Source organism: Gallus gallus, chromosome 1 (genome assembly GCF_016699485.2).
Source record: "Gallus gallus isolate bGalGal1 chromosome 1, bGalGal1.mat.broiler.GRCg7b, whole genome shotgun sequence".
NCBI classification, from domain to species: Eukaryota; Metazoa; Chordata; class Aves; order Galliformes; family Phasianidae; genus Gallus; species Gallus gallus.
Genome location: NC_052532.1, coordinates 61,793,316 through 61,817,614, shown reverse-complemented (window position 1 = coordinate 61,817,614; position 24,299 = coordinate 61,793,316). Strand labels below are relative to the sequence as shown.

Here is a 24,299-nt window from a genome sequence, read left to right as displayed (position 1 = left end):
GCCTCTCCTTCCCCTGCAGACTGCTACCCTACAGTGTCCCCTTGTAGCTCTCCACAACGAGCATCACGTTATCTCCCTGTTCCCAGTAGAAATACATCAAGAGAATTATGCTTCCACCACCAGCAGCTACAGAAAGAAGCGTCCAGTATGAGATTCTTCATGATATCAGGACCATAGCCTGCATTTAGGGACAGACTGGACAGCTCTTGCTGTGCACAACTAGCTCTTGCACACCTACTCTGTGCTGATCTTTTTAGGCAAAACTCACAGCATGATCTCACCGCCAGGGAACTCTGCCTATGTCCTTTTCCTTTTTATATCTTTGCCAGCTATCAGTACTTAACACTTCCACAGCTTTCCTAGGGAAACACTTCTGTGAACCCACACTCATTTAGGTTAGCCACGTTCTCCTCACTTTCAGTCCAAAGTTAATTTTTCATCCTCTCATTCCATCCAATTATGCCTAATTACGCTCTTCAGGGTTGGTATAAACGTTCCTCTTCTTCAGCCACATTCCAACGTTTATGGGCTTCCTCAGACACTTGCACAAAACTTCTGTGTTTCCGTACTTAGGTTAAATGTTTCCTTATGAAGCAATCCTTCCATCTCCCTAATCGTTCCAGTTGTCTTTCTCAAGATGCTTTCACCTACCGATCAACATGTAAACACCAGGATGCCCAGTACTGACGCCAGTACATCAGCTACAAGAGATTAAGAACTTACAGAATTAGGTTCTACTTTTTCACTTCCTATTCTTTTCATCTCTTTCTCAAGCAGTCTACTATCCTATCCTCTATTCATATGCTGCACATATCTTTTCAGCTGATCCTGACAGTCTTGAAACAGTTTTCTTCTAAATTTCTTGTCCAATCCTTAAATTATAATAGAAACAAACAAAAAACCCTTCGTGTTCTGCAGCCATTAGGAAGAGAAAGAGGAAAGCAGAAACCAGCCACCAGAAGTCAGCACAGTAAGGATTTAATTGAGGATGTGACCATCAGCCTTTAGGTTCTCTAGCCAGTAGACCTAAGCCAGCCTGGCATGCCACATTGATTTGTGCAGGTGGTGCACAGGTAAGACCTTCTTTTTCCCTAGATTCATCCAGCATCCACCATTCAATACCTACAGAAATGTGAACACAACATCCAAGTAGCAGTGGTGACACCGGGACCTCCCCAGGCCTGCTGGGTGCCTTGAGCACTCTATGCTGTAACGGCGCAATACAGAATCCACACCACGCTCCCGATGAACCCACCACAAATGTGGCATTCACAGAGCAGGGGGACAATGTCATGCCATCCTAACATCTCATAAGAGAAGGGAAAAGCAGAAATGACAAACTCAGTCTAGAAGGCAGCCAAGGCTGCAGCCGATGCCAACAGTCAGCAGCATCGACAGCATTTGCTCTCTGTAGCTCTTGCAGGGTAGTGGCAATGCTGGGATGGGCTCTTTGAGACACTGTAGATGCAGAAATAGCCTAATTTCCAGAGGGACCTACTGCGTACCACCCCACCGATGCCCATTGGAGCTGACAGAGCTCATCTCAGGGTTAAAAAAAGCGAGCAAACAAAGCCAAACAAAATTAGACAGGAGGTCCCAAACTCATACTAGATATGATAGAAGCAGATACCTATTGGCATGATAATCGCAAGAAACTAACACAAGTTAAACTTTCTTCTTGAAAGAAGAGGTGGAAGAGGACATTTCTTCGGCTTCACTCTCACATGAAAACAACAAGCCACATGTCTGTGACCATGGCATCACCGCCTCCTTCCCTCCGCCAGAGAGCACTCCAGGACACAACATTGCTGCCTCCCCCAGACCCCAAAAGGGCAAATTTTCTATCTTTTCCTTTGCTTGCAGACAGCAGGTATCAGACTTCAGGAGGATCCGGAGGCACGGACACCCCCAGCCTCTTGCCCTTCAAACCCTCCCTGCTCCAATTTCTGCAGCACTGCCCTAATGAGGGTGCCGCTCAGGCAGCTCTTTAATGAGGAGCTAATCTGAACCACCTGTTGAGAAACCCTTGCAAGGTTAGGAGCCTATGGAGCAGTTGTATCTCGGACAAACGTGGCATCCACCACGTGGAGCTGGGCGGCAGGAGTTACCCCTGCACAGTACCCAGGTTTTCTCCTAGAAGTTTGCTTGCTGCCTACCCCTTTCCTGGCTCAGCCAGCGAGCCATCAGATGCGCTGGCACCTTCCCTAGCTCCCTGCAGCACACACAAATGCCACATCCCTCTGGGAGGCTGGCAGTGCCGTCTGGAGATTCACCACCCTGGTGCTGCCTGGCTCCCTGCTCCCCAGCACGGCAGGAGCTGGGAGGGCCCCCGCTCGCTGGAAAATGTTTCACTGGCCCACAGGCAGCAATTAACAACCCTCTGCAGCCGCAGACCTGGAGCACCTGCGGTACTGATTAGCATCATTCAGGCTCCATGTGTTTCCCACTCCCCTTCTCCACTGGGATTTCTGCTGCCTGCGAACAAACACGTGGCCCTGCGCTTCCTGGACGGGGGGCTTTGCAGAGAGCAATGCTGGCCCCAAACTGACCATCACCAGGGTCTTATTTTCCTCTCTGCAGGCTCTCATCTGCAGCACGATGAGAGGCTCTTCCTTCCTTTATGCATTCTAAGTAACCATATTTATTGTGGGGAGCTGTACTTTCTCCTTTGTTTTGCAGGAAACCCTGACACACGTGGAATATTCCCTGCCATTGAATTTCCCAGGGTTTGACAGCATTCTGGGACAAAACACCAGATAACCGTGCTTTCATTACATCTGCAGTGAGGGATTATGCCACAGCCTGATAGAACCAAGCCACTTTTTTCCTCCAAAGCTAATCCTGTGTTGCTTGACTGATTTCTCTGGGCAGCAGTTGCCAGTTCAAAGACCCCCCATCTCCGCCATACCGTGCCCCTGGCTGTGCCAACGTCACTGCTGGGGGCTGCGTGGTGAACTCAATTGGAAAACCGATCTACGTTAAAAATAACCCCGACCAAAGAAAAAGGTTATATTTAACTCCACTCGTTTTCCTGGGTCTGGTTCACTGCACAGACACACAAGCAGCAGTGCTGTGCCATCGATGGGGTGGAGGAGATGAGGGTGAGGAGGCATGGAAAGGGCTGCTTGAGCTGGTCTGACAAGCGTTTCTTTAAGCAGCCTAAATTGTGACTTTTGTTTCCATCTGATTCCTTCTAGTTCAGCTCTGTGCTGCATCGAGCCATTCTCTCTCTCCGCACTATCTACGCCCTCATGTGTTTGCAGCCTCACGTTTTTCCCTTGGCTGAATTTCTGTCATTTCCCTTTGTAAGCCAGTTCTTCCAGCCCTCTCATCCTTCTTCAACTTTTCTTTGAACTGCCTCGAATGTGCCAGCACTTTCATTGAAGTGGAATTCCCCAGGCTGAGCGCAGATTTCCATATGCAGCTGCACCAGCGTCTGCGGCAAGGCCGGTTACCTCCGTGATCCAGAGGGCAGCACCTCCCTGCTCGCCATAGAAACCCTGAGTGTCAGCCTGCGTTTGACCGGCATTACCACCCATCTTTCTTTCAGCACGAGCACTTTTCAAACGGCTCCTTCCCACTGAATAGCGATGCTGTGGTTTATTTTTTCCCCCAGGAGGCATCTGCTCTCGCCTCCCTCCGTCGTCCTCCCCCTCGCACCCCCCCTCACCTCCTGCTTGATTGGTTTGATGGGCTGATGGTCAGACATCCACCTGGGAGAAAACTCTGTCCGCTGTAGGCGCTTCTCCTGAAACAGGGTTGAGAATTGAGGGAAAGAAAAAGAGAGTGGAGGAAATTAGGGCACATCAGTGACAGTGGCAGGAGAAACTCTGGGGGTGAGAAGTGACCATGAAATCCCTGTTAGCTTTACAAGGGTAGCAAACACACTGAACTCAGTCCAAGAGTACCATGCTGAATGCAGAGCCTGTTTTACGAAGCCTTCCAGCTGAAGGATCCCACTTCTATTCTGACCCAGCTGAAAACATTCCTTTAACAGACAGTACCCATCAGAGTCTGAAGGCTCTGACATACTAACTCAAGCAGACTTAAAAGAGGACAGCTAAAGCAGCAACTGCCCCTGCAGTAGAGCCAGCAGAGAAACTGCAGTAAAAGTGAAATCAGAGGCAGTTTGCATAGAAAAGCCAGGCAGTAAATTGTAGCAGTTCAAAGCAGACAGATTCCCTGCTAGCAAGAAAGGGACACGGAACACAGCTGAAGACAGTAACCCCTTCAGCCATCCTACCAATGCTGATGTGCAATCATGAATCGGATCTCTAGCCCTACCACTTCATCAGGGAGAGTCTTTCTCCCCGTAGGTAAGCTGGACAGCCCCTCTATCCGGGGTGCTTGCAGGCTGGAAGTGGGAGCAGGATGGGGTGATGTCTGCACGGTCAGCTCTCCTTCTGTCAGCAAACGTCTGTGCTCTTGGAAATGGTCAGACAGAGGTAAACAGGATGTCAAGTCTCCTCACCTTCTGTGCAATCATGTTGCAGATCTCCGGCAGGAAGTCTTCACTCAAGAGTTTGTAGAGCTGCCGTTCTCTAAGGGAAGTCCTCTCTCTGAAGCTCTCAGTGACCTGCCTCCATTCCTCTTCCGTCTGGCACAGCAGCCACCATGTCCCACGGCCTGGCCCTTGGGACCCTTCAACAACATGAAAGGCTGTTATCTCCACAGCAGTTATGACTAAGAACTTTTATCCCTTCTCTTCTCCTGCCCTCAGGGCTTGGGAAGAGCAAAAGACACCGTCCAGGGTCAGTGCTATGGGAAACATGCTCTAGCAGGGGTAAACACCATCAGGGAGCACAAAGAGTCACTGCTGTAGACCCAAAACTCTTGACCCACTGGAACTACTGTTGCCTCCCCTAGTGACAGTGATGCCAAGACAGGGGAATGACATAGGTGAAGAAGCACTGATAGCGTGGCACCCTCTGTTCCAGTTACGACATACCAGAGGAAAGGATTTAATTTGTTTCTGGTAACGGAGGCTGTCAGCCAGAGCAGGACATAGAGTAATGCAAATGCTTGATTTAGTCTGGCAGCAGAATAAAAACACTGGAAATGAATGTTATTTCAAATAAGCCAACTTTTTTTTTTTTTTTAGTGCTGCAAACCTTTGCTGCGGTGAATGAAACCTCCCGTTCTACCCAAATGAAACATTTTGTTTGCAGGCACTTGAAAGAACTGAAGAGGAAGTGAAGGATGGGGTTCATCGGGCTGCCAGATGAGGGGGAAGTTGCAGTTCACATCCCATCCCTGCTTGATCCAGAGTCAGATCTGAAGCAGATCTCCCACCGCTCTGAAGCATGTCCCAACTACCAAGACATTCGGGACCGTTCTGCTTTGTGTGAAACGTTTGAATATTAATGGTGAAGGAAAGGCTCTCACACAGTGGTTGGAACACCCACCTGGAAAGAGGCAATGCGGTTCCTGCTGCACAAATGTTTACTCAGAGCAGAGAAGACTCGTGGGTTGCAACTTGCATGCTTTTGCCCCAGGACGCTCTCTAGGCAGAGAACTGGTGGATTGCTTTTGGGGAGGGGGAAGGCACTGGCTCAAATCCTTTTGGGCTGAGGGGTTTTCAAGAAAACCCAGGCTAATGACTGGCTACTGGAAAAAAAGCAACAGTTGCCACCCCACCGGAAGATGTCATGCAGCTTCTCACTGTATCTTCAAGCACATTAACAATGAAAAAAGAAAAATATGCAAAAACCAGAGCCTCTTTCTCTCTGAACCAGACCTTGGTCCCTCTGTGGTTTTGAACTGTCAGCAGCTCCCGTACGCGAACTATTAGGTTGCCCCAGGAAGGCTGGGGAGCTGTGGCCTCCCTCTGGCCCCCTGCCATTGGTCACACACCTCAGTGCTATGGCAGCTCCAGGTCACAGGCCAGCACACAGCTGAACTCGCCACCAGCTGCAGCTCACGTTCATGTAACTGAGATGGTAAAGGGGCAACTTCACACTACTTTCCGTCACCCTGGCTTTGTGATGCTGTCTCCTTGGGCCAAAGGAGGCAGAGGAGGACCGAGGGCTGTGACACCTCAAGCTATTGCAGCCAACCCTACTGGGGCTTACCTGCATGCTGCCCCCAAGACTGCCCCTTCTTTTTCTCTTCCCTTGCCAGCTGCCTGTGGCCAATTGGCTTCAAAAGCAGCCAGGACCAATGCACTGCTTTGTGCCACCAGAAGATTACTCCGCAGCTAAAGTGGCACGATTTGCCAGAAAACAATGATCTGATAAAACCCACAGCATCTCATGCATGTAGCTTCAGCTCTGCCTCTTGATTCCAGAGCAGCAGCCAGGAAATCTAAGCACAAAAGCAGAAGGGAATGAGGCACGGTAAAACAATGCCACAGTTGCCTTTTATTGTGGTGGAATAGGCAGGCTGAGCCTGTGAGTTATGTGGAAGCCCAGGGATTCTCATGTATGACAAATGAGCGCAGGCCCCCTCAGACTCAGTTGCACATTATGTTGCCAACTCTCTTTTTCTGCTTGTCTCATTAACCCTTAGGTGGGTATCCCCTAGTCAGCACTTACAGCACGGAGCTCAGCCACCAACAGCCACCGGGAGGGAGAGGTGAGGAGAATCAGAGAGGTTCTCCCCTGTCTTGGCATCACTGACCTCACTCTCTTCCCAGCCTGTGCATGTGGCATGAAAGAAAAGATGTGCTTGCTACAAACAGGGGCTTGCGTTCAGCTCACCCCCAGAGGCAAGGGCCATTCACAGCCCGTTTCCATCAACTTGAGTGAGAAGGCGGGCCCCTAAGGCCTCATGTAACCCAATAAGTTACATCTCTTCATCCCAAACTAATCCACGATAAGATAGGAAGCGTTCAGGTGCCCAGGCTCCCAGCTGCAAGGCAGCCTGTAACGCTAACCCTCCTTCCAGACTCAGCCGGGCCACTGACAGACGGACTCTCCCTTTCCCAAGAAAGGCATCTCCCCAGGCTTTGATAATTTAAAAGCTGTGTTAGCTGATCATATCAACCCTGACCCCACAGAAATCTCTTTACCATTTCTTATCTGAGTCTCACGGATTAGCAAGTTCTCTTCTGCCTTCTCCCTACCAAAAAGAAAGAGAAGGGGTTATACAGTAAGTGCATTACTTCACATCACTGAAACGCATCTGCTTCTGAAGAGAAGAATGAGGTTGCAGCAATGATTCAACACAGAGCAAAACCGTGGAAAAAAACCTACTTGTTCTAAATATATATGTATATGGACACACACATACATATCTACACACATATACATTTAGCATAGCTTTAAAAAATTTAAAGAAGTGAGGGATGCGGGCTGGAATTTGGCAAGCATTTCAGTACTCAAGGGAAGTACCCCAAAATGTGCACTGACTCAAGTGGCTAAGATTTTGGCTTCAAGCACTGCGCAGTGAATGTACTCTTTATCGGGAGCATATCCCCTAACACTGCACAGAGGCACTGCATCAGAAGTGAGGCAGCTGGAAGAGCGATACCCAGTGTTTCGCCAAGCTTGGCTTCCAGCTCTGTCAGAATTTTCTTTGGAAAGTGATCAAAGCATCCACCAAGCCTGAGCTTGCTTCACTTCAGAGATGCGCTGAAATTATGGCTGCATGACATATACATACTTACCGGGGGAACCCCAGAAGCACATTATATTATTAATTGCAAGAAGTATCAGAGAGACTTTCCTCTGGGAACACATGCATGCCATGTCTCTTGGAGGAGCTATCTTTCCATACCTCAGCAAATTTTCCTCCAGTAGTTTTTTCCGCTTTGGGGGTCGCCCTCGTCTCTTGCCTGTTTTCCCAGGAACGTTTGGGGTATTTGTCTGTCCCCCACATCCCCTGCAGAATAGCAAAAACACCATGAAATATCTGCTGAGCACGGGAACTGTGACTGCCGGGGACAGAGAAGGACAGGGATATTGGAACAGCTGCGAGGAACCAAAGCAAAGGAGGGATTAAATCAGAGCAGCCACAGGACGGAGAGGGAAAGGAGAAGCTGAGGGTTTCCCCCTTGCTGGGAGCTTGCTGTGGGAGCCGCCGGCGCGGTGCGGGGCAGCCAGCGAGGAATGTGGCGGGGCGGGCGGCATCGCTCAGCAGCAGGCTCTGCTGGTGCCACAAAGGCTGCAGGCTGGCTCCGGCACATTGTGCCATGCGGGGCAGCTCACAGTCTGCTTGGCAACTTCATGCTTGCCCCGCGCTGCCACAGCCCTGCATTCCCAGCCACCCCCTCCCGTGACAACAGCAGTCAGGCGGATCCCCCTCCAGCCAGGCTGGCTGTGCTGTCCCCCTCCCGCCATGCCTTGGGCACAGGGGCACTTGAGGGTCCATTACCTGTCTGGAGCCAGCTCTCCGTTGGTTTTCGCCTGCACTGGGTCCTCCTTGTACATCCGTGTGCCGTAGAAATACCAGTACAGAGCCCCGCTGCTGTCTTCACCCAGCGGCTCCACACGGAGGCTGTCAGCGTCCAAGCCCTGCACCCATGGGGAGCCCCCCGCCAGACGGTGACAAGTTGAAAAGCAGCCACACTGTCACACAAAAGATGATGACACCCCTCCGCAAACACCTCCCTCCCTCCCACCATGCCACAACAGCAGTACAGCTGCTCCTCCGGGTAGATCTGGGAAAATGTTACTCCAGGGGGAAGGCGACGTTCGCTCTCCGTCCAGGGAGGGATTGAGATTGGCATCTCTAATTTGAATGGCCTCTCTCGTTTTAACATTTCATCTCTGGTGCTCCTGACAGCGAAGGTCTAATTAGTGCTGGCGACAGCCATGCACAGCCTTGAGAAGCTCCCTCCCCCTCCCCACCACCCTGCCCCCATCCCCCAATGCACTTCAGTCCTATCCTTTCATCTCACACCATCCCTCAGCAACACAGCCCCAGCTCGCCCAGCCCCGCCACTGCAGTTGGAGCATCTCCAAATTCAGTCATCTCAGAAAGAGTAGCTAATGAAGCCAACTTGCTTGGTGACTTTTGTGTTACAAGCACATCCCCGCAGAGCAAGAGCCTTGGGAGTAGTCCTACAATCTCTGCCTTGGATCCTCTGCAAGGTGAGAGCTGGGGAACAAGATGGGGAACTGCTGACCCATAGCACTGCCACCAAGATCCTGGCCTCAAATTATCCTTCCCAAGAAGATTCCCTAATCTGGCCCACAGCCAGGCCATTTCCTCTGTCCCCACTCCTGCTGCCCAGCATACCTTGAGGAGGTCGAAGACATCATCTGCATCGAGCCGGTAGTCACAGAGGCGGTGCAGGATCTCGACTCGGGTACGCAGTGGTAGCTCCTGGAAGGTGGACTCTCGCAGAGGGTTGGGTTTCCCTTCCTCCAGCTCCCAGCGGTAGTTGATGATGTCCTCCAGGTAGCTGTGAAACGTCTGCGATCTAACCAAGGAAACAAACGAACACCTGCACATAATGTAGTTTGCCATGCCAGAAACACCTGGAACAATCAAGCAACTCTTCACCTTTCCATTCGCTCCTCACATCTGCCGTCGCTAAGCCAGCCTCCTCCCTCTGCCCCTTCTATCGTTTTCTATTCACTGGTTCAGTGGCTTGAAACTTTAGTAGCTGACCACCTCCACCATCCGTATTTCCTCTCAGCTTCATTGCCATACACCTCCTATATTCCTGTTGTGGCCCCTCTTCTCTTCTTCCTTGGACTCCCAATGTGCCTCCTTCTCCTGCCCATCCCTCTTCCATTTACACCCACAGGGCCCAGTCAACACACAGGGCCTGTTGTGCAGCAAGGCATACTCGCTCCCAACAGGGGTAAAGTGTGCTTTCTGAGTGAAGTTCAGACCAGAGCACTCCCTTCCCTAGTCTGCCAGATGATCAAACTGAACATTTGAGCTCTTCTTCAACGCCACCCCTAAAATGATCTTCCTCACTTGCTAGCTGGGCCACATTAAATCCCCCTTTCTTTGCCAGCAGTTCACCACATAATCCAAGGAAATGCATTTCTTACCCTCATCTGGTGTTGAGGATAAATGCTCCTATCTGACACAGACTGCTGGCGGAACTCAGTGCTAAAAGAGCTCCTGCCTATATTTTAAGGAGAGCTTATTCTGACTGCTGAAAACTTGAAGGGAAGGTATGAAAAAAAGGGCTGGTGAGGCCATGTGCCCCTACATACAAAATTTTCTGAAGATCTATCTATATCAATTTGACACCCGAGACATTCCAGTCTTTCTTAGTCTGCAAGCATTGTGCCCTGAGCACAGAGAAGGGGATCTCCCCCTCCCATACCCCGGCCATTCCTGCACACACGGGAAGTCCATATGCCGGCAAGAACACCACTGGGTACACACTCCCACCAGCTCTCAAAAAGGCAGCTCAACTTGATAGGTTTTTGGCACAAAGTCATTACTCTATATGATTAATGGAACCGTGCCAGCACTACAGAATTGCATTTGCCCGAGAATTTTCTAACTACTACAAAAGCTATTATTTTTAAGCAAAGAGACAGAGGAGCAGGATCCAAGTGGGAGATTGTTAAAAGTCAATAAGAAGTTAGCTATTAGACAGGGAAACTTAACGCATTTGGTAAAGACTGGACTTCTTTACAACAACCACGATGGGACAGTGACTGCAAGAACAAGGAAACAGATGCCACACGATTCCTCAAGCCACGTCCACCTGGCAGTGTTTCCCTTCCTCCTCAGATGGAGAGCAGTTGATATTACCACCCTGCAGATTGCTCCCCACCAGCCTGCTTCTTTCTGACGTCAAATGGAAGCTGACCTCGCAGAGCCAACTCCTCTCACCGGATGAGTTTTATCAGCCTCCTGGTTGTATTTAAGAACAGATGCTTGTATGTACCCATATCTAATGCCTTCTGCAGCCTAGAGGTCGTTTCCTCTGCATGACACAAGCAGATCATTGGTCTTTCCAATCTGCGTGTAGTAGTTTTGCCCCACTAACACCAGCAATCAAACATACACAACTTGAAAAATTTCCCTACACGTAAGATGTTTAGTTAACACAATGAAGAACTGCTCTGTGAAATGATTTCTGTTCTGTCTCAAGTACTAATTATAGGATAAAAAATACAGAAACTATGCTTCTCTGAAATATTCAAGCACAATACATTTACCTTAAGTAGCCATGCGTTCCCACTAATTCTTCCTCATTATACACCCCAATCCAACTCTCAGCAATGACTTCAGCTTGGCAAGAAGCGTGGTATTACATTCAACTTTATAGTCCTTTTGTCTTTGAGAGTGCTATTAGATCACACAGTTTAAATACTAGATATTTACTAAAGTCATCACATATAAATATATATATATATGTACGTATGTATTAAAAAAAAAAAGAAGAAAAAAGATTCAACTCAAGCTTTCAGAACAGAAACAGTGACCAGAATACCCTCTCCTGAAAGTAGACCAACACCTATATTCAGATGTTAAGTTCATTGTGGAAGGGGAATATTTCATCCAGGATCCTATCAGTGACATGGGATGCCCAGAAGAAGCAACAAAGGAAACAGAGTTTTGACTTGTTAGCCTTCTGGATGATTTTTTCTTTCATCAAAAAAGAGGGACAGATACTCTTACTACTCACATGAGCTCACTGATCTTGCTTTACCATTTCAGTTACTCTCAGTAAACTGATCCAGGAAGCCCCGCAATTCCAGAAGATCATCTGAAATCTTTGCCTGTGTAACTCTCATTCTCTCTGGGGACTGGCTCTGTTGACTTATCCAATTTGGTTTGAGTTTGACTTTCACATAAGTGGTTAACACTAGAAATTTCCGCCATCCACTCAGTGTCCAACACATTACAAGCTCTGTTCTCAAGAGTACTTTGAGTTCCTACCCCCATCAATTTTCAAAGACGGCTACTGTGCATTTGTCGCTTTGAATAAGGATAGAAATGAGAACCAGAGATGGGAACCAGATGTCCCAAGGCATTCCCAATCACTCTCAATCTTACCCAATTTATATTTTCCCTCTACAAGAGGTCTGGCTTCTTTTCTCCAGACAAATGTGGGGTGCTCGTCTTCAACCTATCTGCCACACCTATGGTCTCCACTTGGTTGGTCTCCATTAAATTTCCCTTTGTAAAAGATTTCTGACACAGATCCCTTGGTTTAGAAGAGAAAATCTACAGGGAGCATTGCCATCTGTGAGAACTCTGACCTTAAGAGTTCTTCCCCATATAAAACATAAATGCTTGAGACTAATCATTTAGCATTAGCCATAAGATCAGAACCCAAGAATCAGACAGACAAGGTCCTGGAGTGGAATGACCTGGATGCAGTTGTCAAATACCTTTCCTTAGAGCTCCAAATAAGACAGAGACACGCCTGCACATTTGACAGTCCTAGGGTGTCTCTGCTGCAGTTGAGAATCTCCAAAAACCCTTTTTGAAGGCAAGAAGAAGGCAGGGAGATCACTGAGTTGAGACAGATACCTCTTCTCTCAAGCTTCTCAGCATCACTGAGACTTGTAACAGCACTCAACCAACAGAAGCAACATTAAGTGACAAACGTCCTTTCCTTTCTCTACAAATAACATGTGGGAGTGAAATGGTACATGGACACATTCTGTTTCAGGACAAGTATCCAAAGGAAAATCAGCTCTTCACTGAAAGTAAGCTGGGGCTCCTAGAAACTGTTTAAGAGAGAGACCATGGCACACAGTGATTGTCACCATTTCTCATCCGTTTCCCTTCCCCTGCCATGCAGCAACAGCTTCTCCCATACACTTCATTAGCAAAAGAAAACTATTACAGAAATCACCTACAAAAGGTCAGAAGAGTTAATTACCTCAGAGCACTCTGAGACGGTGAAACTTCTTCCTTCCCACAGCAAGTCTTCCTCCCCATCCCAACTTCACTAGCTGCAGCACCTTCAATATTTCAGAAAACTAAGGCAGTTTCCCTCACTTGTTACAATATCCCGTACTCTGAAGCTGCCACCCAACATGCAAAGCAATCTGGATAGCTGTAGTGGGGAAGTGGTGGAATAATACATGACTATCTACACGATAAGTCCCAAGTGGATGCAGCTGATTTCTCTCATGAGCCCAGTGTAATTTTTCATCCCTGACTGTGCTCTGAACCCCCTGAGCTGTTGTCAGAGGTCCCTACCTTTTTTTGCAATGATTAGCAAAGAGGTCAAGCTGAATTGTACCTGTGGTTGAAAATTTTAATCATACATTGTGGACCTCTGTGCACATAAAAAGAAATCTGGGGCACAGGGAAGGACGTGACCTAGCACATCAGTGTCAAAGGGGAGAAATAACTGCAGACAATCCACAAGGGTACTAGCGAGGCTTTGGCTCAAGTTGCCTGTGATCTTTAGCAGCAGCTGCAAAAAAATCACGGCATAAAGGCGACGGGAGCAAGTCTAAGGAGGGGCTCCCCCCCAACATGGGTATCAGCGTCCAGAACAGTCGGAGAAATTATACACCCCCAGAGAGCCCAGTGCTGCAGCTCAGCCATCTGCCGACCAGCTCCCTCTCAGAAGAGGGAGGTTTCTCCAGGAAATGGGAGCTGAGCACTCCTTCCTCCACCCAGCCATCCCAATCCAGCAGTCTGCCACTTCTGGGGCCTGCTCCCCAAAACACCCTTCCCATTGCCTGAGGTTTTGCTGCATTGAGCCATGCTTTGCTGTCAGAAAGACAGTGTGGACAGCGTGTGGAGCGAGCCCCTTTCCCAGTGCATACATGCTTCCTGCAGAGCTGCCTTTGGACACTGCCAAAGGATAGAGTGAACATTTCACAGGGCTGACGTGATACAGAGAAAAATTAATCTGGAGCTCCTGGTGAGCTCAGCTGGGAGAAGATAGTTGCCCCCATGGACCCCAGCCCCACAGGAACCCTGTACGGCAAACTCAACTTGAAATCCCTTCTGAGCGAACCCAGTAAGAGTAGGGCTGGAAATACACACCTACACTTATTTGTTTGCTTTTTTTTTAAAATCCTCATCTCAAAAGGAAGCAGAGCCACTTGTGCTTTTAGTTTTAAAGTCTCCAGAGTACATAAAATCTTGGCTGGGAAACTGTAAACAAAATCAAGCCAGGAAAAAAAAAAAAACCCAAAAAACAAAAGCAAAAACAAACACTGATTCAGTAAGAGAGTCCTTGTGTCAATCTGTACTTCCCGCAGGCAGGGTGCCATGGCCCAAGTATGGAATTACTGTCACAGCATACTTCCCTATGTGGTCAACTGCTGCCAATTTTGTTACAAGCTCCCCCTCACCACTCCAATTAAAACAACAACAACAACAACAAAAAACCTTTAAAAAAAGCACACACAAAAACCCTCAACCCTGTGAGAGTAAATATTGGATTAAAAGAAACATTAGGATAAGGAGTTGGAAACACTGGAGACAAAAATCTCTCACTGATGCTCAGATACTGCTGGCACACATAGATAAGCCTTGTGAAAGTTCACATGCTGAATAATTGCCAGGACCCACTAGCTAGGATGTCTATCGTGTTGACAGTATTCTAAGTCTCCTTCCATTTAATTTACAAAATGCAATGGGAGAGTAAATACTGGAACACTCTTAAGCTACAAGGGCTGGTAAAATGGCAAACCTGACCTACGTCTTATCCCAGAGAGTGTATTCTGCACCCAAGATTAAAACCAAGGGCCCTGCCCAAACCAAAGGACAACAGACAGCATAAGCAATTATAGGCCTCCTCTATCACCCGGGACATCTTCAAAGTAGTATGTGAGAAGAAAAAGGAAAGCAAGACTGGGAGAGCTCAATTTTTTTTCCCCTCAAAGAGTATTTAAACAGGAATAGAATTACTCCTGTATTTCCTTTTGCAGAGTTAGCCGGTAAGAAAAATAATGGAAGTGATATCTCTATCTGGCAAAAGCTTTAAAAGCTGAAAAAGACTTGGATTTCCTCAGCCACCCACCATAACTGTTGCATTTACAAGGTGAAAATAGACTTTTTGGGCATCTAATTTACAGTGAACAGGATTCATATTTTATTCTTTTGCCTCTGTGATCCCTCAGTTAAAAGAAAAAAGAAAAATCGAGGTCTCATCAGAACAGACGCTTTATCGTGGAATTAATTTTATGGACTGAAGATATTTCACCTTATGGGCTGGCACCTTTTGAGTTCTGAATTGGCAAGAAGGCACCAGCTTGGTGTTGGGAGTCACTCAGGTGCTAATGAGAGCATTAATTGACAGATGGCATTCAAGATATTCCCCCCCCCCCCCCCCCCCCCCCGCACAGAAGACAGCTTCCTTGCTGCAGCAGAGATCAGGAAAGCTTAATTCTTAACAAGCATACAATCCTTTGGCACAAAGGCAAGCCCAGTAGAAGGTAGTGGGAAGGATTCAGGGTTTGCTGGGATGACCTCAGTCAAACATCATTAACAGGGTCAGGAGAAGCAAAGCCTATTTCAGAAGAAAAAATAATGTAAGGGCCCCCATGATCAATCTATCCTGGCTTGTCAGAAAGAGAAAGCTTAGGCTGACCTCAGAAGCAATATGAGTTACTACTACCAGCCTGACCTTGAGCTCTCATGTAACAATGGAGACTTTTTTTTTTTTTACTGTATTAATGAGCTTTCTTATCTGAGGCGGGGGAGGAAGGCTTATGGACCAGCTTGCACTTTACCTTCAAACCACCTACCTTACTCAGAAACTCAGTCGGGCACGATGCGGGGAAAAAAAAAGACACTACCTCATCCTTTTGGATGAAAAAAAAAAGGGTCAGATTGGTAAATTGCCTATTTCCTTCCAAGCCCTCTGCGTGCGGCTCACTCAGAAGGTGTGCAAGCCAACATGAAGCATGTATCCCTCAGACCGTGGGCCAACTTGTGATCGGCCTGGCAGAGGCTCAAGGGCAACAAGCACCTGGAAAGGCCTCCCCTCTGAGCACTTTACTGCAGCAGAGCAAAATGACCGAGGAGCTGGAGATCCATGAATCATGACCTCAAGCTTTAACGCCCATGTTTTGTTTCCAATCCAGCCAGCAGCTTCCTGCGCTGCTGGTGGGGACTGACCTTGCGAATGCCAGCCAGGATCAGTCATGAGGGAAGACGTAACTCCTGGCCTCACCAAATTGGTGACAGCAAGGTTCAACCTTTGCAGAGCCCTGTGAGAGAGGAAACAAACACCCGACCTTGCCCTGCTTTTCAGTGTTCTCCTCGGTATCGTACCATGAGAAAACCAGCTGACCTACACCATGGAGCTACAAAGAAAAGGAGGAAGGTTTACATTAATGGGCCCTGAATAAGACCACAAAACATTAAAAATAAATAATAATAAAAAAGACTGGACTGATCACACCTCCAGAGTGAAGTTCATACTCCCACAGTCAGAAAGAGAGCAAAGATTGCTGGCATACGAGGCCAACACTATGCACGTATAGGCTTGCCTGCACTGCTTCACTTTCAGCTAGAACAAGTTTTCTGAACGCAGACACTGCCCAAACCCCAAGCAATTCTGTGGCGTACCTGTGTGGCCGTTCAGGAGTGTTGGCAGTGAAGGAGAGGAAAAAGAAAATACAAGAATCAAAGTGCTCCGATCTCTGTCTTCACCTTTGCTGAACATGGGAGGGCATTCTTTCTACATGGCAACCGTGGTTTTATTTGAAACCATAAGAACAAAAAATAGCCAGTTAGTAAAAAGTAGTCCTCATCAAACTGCTGGACTGAGCAGTCTGAAATACGAGCTGCTGGAAATTTCCACATCCCTAAAAGATACAGCTAAGACTCCCACAGAAGTTGAGGACAGCAGAGTAAGGTCAGCACCCCAGCAATTCCTGTTCCCTGCCACTCACTTGCCCATCCCACAGCCTTTCTCCAGTGCTCAAAGGTGGCACTGAGACCACCAGAACGAACAGGCTGAAGAAATGCTCAGTGGAGACAACAGGGTTCTGGTGTAGTTTAGGAACTTTCCTCCAACATGGCAACACAAAGTTAGCACAGGAGGTTCTCCAGCAGAAGGGCTGCTTGATCTTAGAAAAGAAATCTAACTGGCACTGTTGGATACCACAGAATCTACCATCCTCCCAGCTGATCTCCTAAATTGTTTGTATTCAAGACTGGATATCAGGAAAAGGTTCTGCAGCAGAGGGCGGTGGGCATGGAACAGGCTCCCCAGGGCAGTGGTCATGGCCCCAAGCTGCTGGAGTCCAGGGAGCATCTGGACAGAGCTCTCAAACATATGGTCTGATGTTTGGTGGTGCCGTGTGGAGCTACAAGTCAGATTTGATTATCTTTATGGGTCCCTTCCAACTTGGAATATTCTACGATTCTAGGAGAAGACTTAGCTCAGGAAAACCAAGGCTGTCAGTAGCTAAGAGCATCCTAGTCCTGCTCCACATCTTCCAATATCTTACTTCGAGCAACCTTCCATAGAATAAACATAGGAGAAGCTGGAAGGTGAGCTGGCAGACATGCTGTATCCCACAGAGAAGCAGAATAAGAACAGTGATGGAGTGAGGCAATGTCTCCAGGGAGGCTGAGAGAATGGAGAGCTGATGTGGGCTGTCTAGTCTAATAAGGGATCACACCACGGGAGCATGTGCTGGCTTGACAGAAGCAAGTGCAGCCACTTAACCTGGACATGACAGCAGAAGTGGGGGCGTTGCTTTGCTACCCCAAAAAAGGGGAGCACAAAGGAAGAAGGAGAAGCCACAAGGTCACCACAGCTGCTTACCCTTCCAGGGAGGTTCCAGGTCTGCATGTGCAGACTTCTCACCCTAGCCATGACAGAAAAACTGGCCAACCAGGCAAGTTTCCAGCTTGGGCTCTTTAGTGTTACTGTCACCAATGCATGGATTAGTTGGAGATGCCCTTTTACACACTGTGAGCCAACGCGTGCTGCCTTCTATATCGTACAGACTCATTTTCCCTTGTGTGAGAACCATGAGGCAGTAGGTCCATTCCCTCAAAGAGGAAGCCAAATCTAAGAACTGAACTCACCTCACGAGCCAATATGGCAATAGGGCATACTCTAGCTTTCTTCAGCTGCATATAGTCCATGCTTTTCCTGTGATTCTGCTCTTATCTAGCAGTCACCCTTTTGCACAACACAACAGTTGAGAGTGACTTGTTTGTTTGTTGTTTTGCTGAGAGAAGACAGAAAACAAGAAGAGATACTGGATCTGATAGAACGCTGTCCCGTATCAGCCAGCTCTGAAAAGGCTCTTCCCTTTGGCTGGCAAATGCTGGGGACAGGCAGGAGTGCTGAGATAAGTGTCTATTTGATCTTCTCTCCCCCATTCACCCTGGGTTTCTCACTGTTTTATGTTCACAAACCACCAAGGCAGCTAATCAGTGCTCTGTGACCCCTGTTAATTGGGCTGTGAGAGAGAAAGGCAGCACTGGCAGGAGAAATCACACATACCTGTTACTTTGAACTGTCTTGCCATTTTCCATCTCCCTGCTTGCAGCAGCTCCAAGCACCCTCCTGTGAGTCAGGGCTGCTCTATTTTCATCATCAGCCCCAGAAGCAGCAGGAGGGGCCACAAGTGTTACGTGTAGCTGTCCTACCTCTAACACCTCAAGGTACATGGAGACAACAAAGAGGAATGCTGTATCTCCACCCTAGCTCCTTCATGTGAGAAGGTAAAAGTGACTTTTGATGAAGGAAATGCAATCCAAAGGCAGTGATGACCTTTCTTCCATATATGCCAACTTGTTCCTCACTGTCTTTATCTGCCTCCTTGTTGCTCTGTCTCCACTTCAAAAACAAGAAAACAAGCAGATGCCCAGCATCCACTTCACTGTTTCAATAGAACAGCAGCCTAATTGGCCAAGTAAGCTGGAGTAAGAAAGCAGTTGGTGTGAAGATGTGGAACACTGAAGGACAGAAGGGTTGGGTTTGTCAGGTCTGGTGTGTTATGCACCACTTGAAGGATGAGGAATACATGTATGGCTAATTACATAGACACTGCATTTGAGCTTTAGGCAGGAACAGGGGTTGTCTGCATGTTTTTGTTGTTTGATTAGGGAAGGGAACAAATAAGAATATGAACAGCAACAAAACCAGAGCAGCCAGGAACATCCCAAACAACAGCTGAAAGTGTATGGTGGCAAAAGGAAGAAAAGTTCTGGGTGTGAAAGGGATGAGGGGGAGAATGTGTAATGTATACACTCCAGACAAAGTAACAGAATATTAATCAGATAAAATGAAACTTACTAAAAACATAACTCTTTTTCACTGCCAGCTTAACCCTCTGCTCAGACTGAGTCTCCATGAAGGGAAAATTTATGCTCTCAACGCAAGCAAAATTTTGGTAAACAGGTACAGACAGCAGGAACTCCCTCCTCCATTACCGATGCTGCAATTCGACTGAGAACTTAGAATAGCAAATCAATGGTTTTGGATAACTGGGATAAAAAGGGGAAAGAAAACTCATTTTGCTAAAAGATCCTGAAACCTCACTGTGCTGAGCTGAGCATAATTGCTATGTAAATATGCGAAGGCATGAATCAAAGTAGCAGTAGATACATAGAAAGTATTGGCCTTAAAGGTTTATGAAGAGGTAATTTGAGACAATTTAAAAAATCTTTCTGCTTCCCCCTCCCCTGTTAATTGTAACACTGCATAAATATGACTGATTTGTGCTATTTTCCACAAGTATTCCTGAGTTTGATTCTGGTTGGCCATGTTCAACCCAAAGGTGTGTTTAAACACACCTGCTCAGCTTTGCCATATTAACCCCATGGATACTATGTACTCCACAGTTTATTCAGTTTTACCATTAAGATACAACCCTGAACTCATTAGCTAAAAGGTGCAGTAACTAATCAGTTGCCTTCAAGTGTGAGGTACAAGCCAGAAGATGAGCAAGGAGAGGTTTAAACTCCAAGAGGAAATCAATTCTCAACAGCCACTACTATGCACTTGCCTACCACCATGTTGAAACATGCATCACAGCTCCAGCAAGTGTCCAGAAAAGTAGATAATATTGAAGCTGATTTTTTTTCTTGCCTAAAAATACAAATCTCACTTCCTTGAGATACAGTTGAAATTCTAAAACACTAGGCATGCGGAAAGGTCTATGAACCTTCAGAAAACTCCTGGAAGGATGGTCTGTCAGATATCCTGCTTGAGTGGGGAGACGACTTGAGTGTCTGCCAAGCAATGAATGGTTTCTGCTTCTTTATCAGGAGTTGCACTAAGAGCAAAGATCATTCCTGGAAATGAGTGCTGGATATTCTAAAATAACTGTTTCAAAAAAAGTCTGTTAATTGGTGGAGGCAGAACACTAGGCACTGAATAACATGGGATGATCACTTTGATGGCCAGTTCTTCAGTCACGGAGGAGACAAGATGCACACCCCCAACAGCATCAGATGCTCTTTACCATACTTGATGAATCAATCTGTTTAGCCAAGGGAGACCCAGAAAAAGGCAGTGCCAGTTACTGAAGTTTCACCCAAAAAGGAAGGTGGAGTTGGTACTAGAACAGTGTGGTACCATCCTGCACTATGTTCAAGGTGGAAAAGTATCAGAGAATGACATTTCACGCAAGCCCCTACCAAAGGTTAATGATAGAACAGAATTTTTTTCTATATCATGCCTGAAGGAAGGTTGGTGTTCAGGTGGCACGTAATTCTGAGGGATATCTCAAGGGAAAAGTCTAATTGTATGCCATCTCTTATCATGTGATGACATTGATCTTGGCTGAGGAAGGGCCAGGGAAAATGGCTTTCATTAAGCAGTGAACTCCCTGGTAGGCTGGAGAGCTGAGGAGAGTCAGAACTCAATGCTTCCCTACCAAAGAGATCCATCACTGCAGCTAGACTGGGAACATAATTTTTCCCTTTCCCCCTTAGACAGCATGCTAAGATAAAGTGGAAGGAATCTCCTGAGACTCCAAAGTGCACTCTTCTGCCAGGCTCAAAATCAGAAACCACATAACAGAATGTCAAGAGGAAGAAGAGATGTCCAGAGGCTCAGCATCAGCACCAGGATGTGTGCTGAAGGCACTGATGCACGTGCTGATACCAATGGTCAGGAAGGTAAGTGATGCAATGCCATGATGACCAGTGCTGGGATTAGAGTACGGGTGCACTAGGCAGAGAATACAATAGTCTGTAGGGCACAGCTGGTCTCCTGGTGAAACATTAGATCACCAAGAGAAAGATTAAGCAGCACTGATGCCAAACTGGAGACTTTACAAACATATCAGCAGGCAGTAGGCTTGATGACACTGACAGACTTAATGGTATCAGTAAATTATGTCACTATTTGGATGCAACTGAAAAAAGCAAGGAACTGAGGTTCTCCTCAGAGCACACGCTCACAAGGCAATAAATCTGAGACACAGCAATTCCCAGGGTTAGCTTTAGAGCTTAAGGCGCAGCTCCTAGGCCTCAAAACAAAATTATCCCAGACATTTCTGAGCACAACTCAACAAAGGAAGACGCCTCCCTTTTGCAGATAGGAAGCTGGATTTCTTAAAGGGGGTCAGACAAAGGTGGAAGGGTCTGTAAGTGGAGTGAAGTGCTGATCCTGAAAGGCCCTGATGAGCAGGTGAGAGCAAAACTCCCCCAGTCACAGCACAGATGGTTGCATCCCATCATGGATGGTTGCCTCCCAGCACCCTTCAGGAATCTGGAATGCTGCACTCACTCTTCTCCAGACAGCTCTTCCCCATCTCAGGCTTATCAGGCATTGAGGATGGGAATCACTCCAGGGCATAATGATGCCACAGCACAGACAGCGTTTGAAGCCTGGGGGCTTCTGCATTGCTACTCTGTCAAGTACCTTGAGCTTTGAATAACAAAAGGCTGTCCCTTGAGGGATCAAAAAGAAGAAAAAAGAACCAGAGTTAGAAGTATTTATTAACTAACCCAAGAACTATTCACAAGTTATTAGATACAATAAAAAGGGAGAGAAAAGGATCTGGGTGCTCAAGAGGGAAAGGAGTACCTTTGAGAAAGCTAGCTCTGTCCATCGGTGCCAGTGGTGATGCTGGGGAGACTGGGGCTCCACCAGCTATGACTTTGAGGGGCTTGGCTAAGGGAGGCTTTGATTCACATGGGCTGGGTGCATAGCCAGTGCCTACTTATCTGACCCAGAAGAGACATGCAGCCCTTCAAGGAGGAATCTCTGCTGCCACACAGACACAATTATGTGTGAGAATTGCTGTGCTCTGACCACAGTGTCTCCAGGTGCACAGCGTGACTCTTAAATTATCGAGTTATTTCCTCCCCTTTTTGTGGCTCACTCTATGTGACCTTGGCAACCAGGCGCACGCTGCGCATGCTCAACAACAAGCTGCTCCAAAAGTGATAAAATGAAGATTAAGCCATAGTACCTTCTGTCTCAATAGGGATGAACACAACTTTCTGGATGGTCGAGGATAATGGAACATACCTAGGGCCTGACTTTCACCTGCTGACCTGATACAACAGCAAAGGCTTTGGTCCATTTGTGGTGGCATTTCACCTCTCCCACCAACTGCCTTAAAAGCACCACCCAGGCTTCCATCTGTGCTTTCTGATTTTCATCTCCATACCTTTTTCTTTCTACTACTGTTATTTGATGGTGACACTCATTCCAAAGAGTGCATGCAGATCAACTCCTGGGAGCTGGAGCTCAGCAGCTTAAGAAAGACACAAAAACATCTCTTATGTTCTGAAAGAGCAAATAAGAATGATGCTCACTGTGCTTCACATTCAGACTGGAAGAGGATCATTACTTACTATTCATTCCTGGATCCTTGAAGAACAAGAGGAGCCAGCTTAATGCTGCATTGTTCATTCTTAGCGCTCATCAACAGAAACTACGCTTCCAAATTATAGCTATAAGGAAGCTCAACAGTACCGCTGCACTGTAAACTGTTCTGATTGTTTAGGGGCTGTAGAGAGGGCCTTAGGGTATTATAGTGATGATGAGTACTGAGGAGAAGAAGCTGGAGTTATTGTGCTGATGATTATGGGGAAATAGGACACATTTGTGTATTATGGCACAAATCCATTTGAAACAAATCCTTATTTGCCTTGCTGCTCATAGAAAGATACAGTTAACGTGAGAGAAGAGAGTCCTTTCTGAGGCAAAAAATACCTGGCATAGGGGCAGTCTTGAAGCAAACAAGCTTAGCAAATTCTCGGCCTAGAACCAGCCCTACAGTATTTTGGTGGACAATAAGTAAGAACAAGTTTTTACAGATAAGCAAGTAGGTCTTCAAGAAGACTTTCTGTGTATTTGTTTCAGAACAGGCTTTTCCTCTTTTCTCCAAAAGTTTAAACTACATACACTGGTTGAGTAAAAAGGGAACTGAGTAAGGATAGAAGATAAAACAAGGTAAAGCTAAAAGCAAAGATGATTTTGAACAGAAACTGATTGTAGTAGGTTCATAGCTGGCCAGTACCTATCTCAGATGCTCATCGAGTTCAATGGGGCTAGAAGGCTCCAGAAAACAATCTCAGAACTTTTCCAGTATTCATCCTGGGGCCAAAGACTGGTTTCAGAATGTGGCTGAGGTGTTGGCCTAACAGTACATATGTGCTGGAGCAAAAATCCTGCACCAGTGGTTTGGAACATCACTATCTTGAAATGCAAGTCTCAGAAGTGAGGACAAAGGTTTTATATAGAGGACTTCCACATCCCATTCATCTTTCTCCATCGTTCTTTCTTTGTCTTCTCCCATATGCTTGAACATCAGACTTTTTCCACATGCTTTTTCAATTTATTTCCTTGTCATCACTTTCTTCCTCCTCTCAGGAGTATTTGGTTAGCAACATCAAGAACTTAAACACACAGCTGTCCATTTCATATTTCAAACAATGACAGCAGCATTATGACATCATTGCAGTTCACTGACTGTTCTTTATCCATCCTTTTTAAGTTTAGCCACCAATTCCTTCCTGTCAATACTTTGCATAACTCCCTCTCCCCAGCCATCCAATCTATTTGTCTCTCATCCATCTGCCCTGACAATAATGCAGTTTTCACATGCACCGTCTTTTCTTCCATTTTCATTCTTTTTCACCACACCCTATGGAATAGCACTTCCAGAGTACACAACCAAGTTTTCTTCAAATTCTTCTTTAAAGATTCATTTTATCCATCTGAGAATCAAAGCCATTTACTTAGCTCTATTTATATTCAAACTCTCTCTAATTTTATTCTACTGTACTACTCATTAATCTCTGAATGACCATGTTATTTTGCTGCTGTAATCTCATCCTTCCTTTCCCAACACCTGCCAGCTGCCTCATTTTCACGTTTTACCCTTTAAAAGCCTCACCTTGCGTGGCTTGGCTATTATTATAATAAATACTAATATTATATTCAAGATGAGCAATGCAGCCACTTCATCTCCCTTGCCCCCTCAAGATATCTCCTGCTCTAATGATACTGGGTCAATTTGAGAGGCCAT

The 24,299-nt window shown here is 46.8% G+C and overlaps 1 protein-coding gene across 2 annotated transcripts in view; it reads right to left on the bottom strand.

Moving 5' to 3' along the window:
* Positions 1 to 24,299, bottom strand: part of CECR2 (CECR2, histone acetyl-lysine reader) — a 98,751-nt gene that overhangs the window by 22,128 nt on the left and 52,324 nt on the right. Inside the window, exons 3-8 of one of the 2 annotated variants that reach the window (NM_001397650.1) lie at positions 9,181 to 9,364; positions 8,314 to 8,453; positions 7,717 to 7,821; positions 7,010 to 7,059; positions 4,472 to 4,641; positions 3,671 to 3,748 (exon numbers count right to left, since the gene is read on the bottom strand). In NM_001397650.1, coding sequence (NP_001384579.1) covers positions 3,671 to 3,748; positions 4,472 to 4,641; positions 7,010 to 7,059; positions 7,717 to 7,821; positions 8,314 to 8,453; positions 9,181 to 9,364 — 727 coding nt within the window. The remainder of the gene's footprint in view (positions 1 to 3,670; positions 3,749 to 4,471; positions 4,642 to 7,009; positions 7,060 to 7,716; positions 7,822 to 8,313; positions 8,454 to 9,180; positions 9,365 to 24,299) is intronic. The other variant, XM_046939260.1, reaches the window with a different exon arrangement.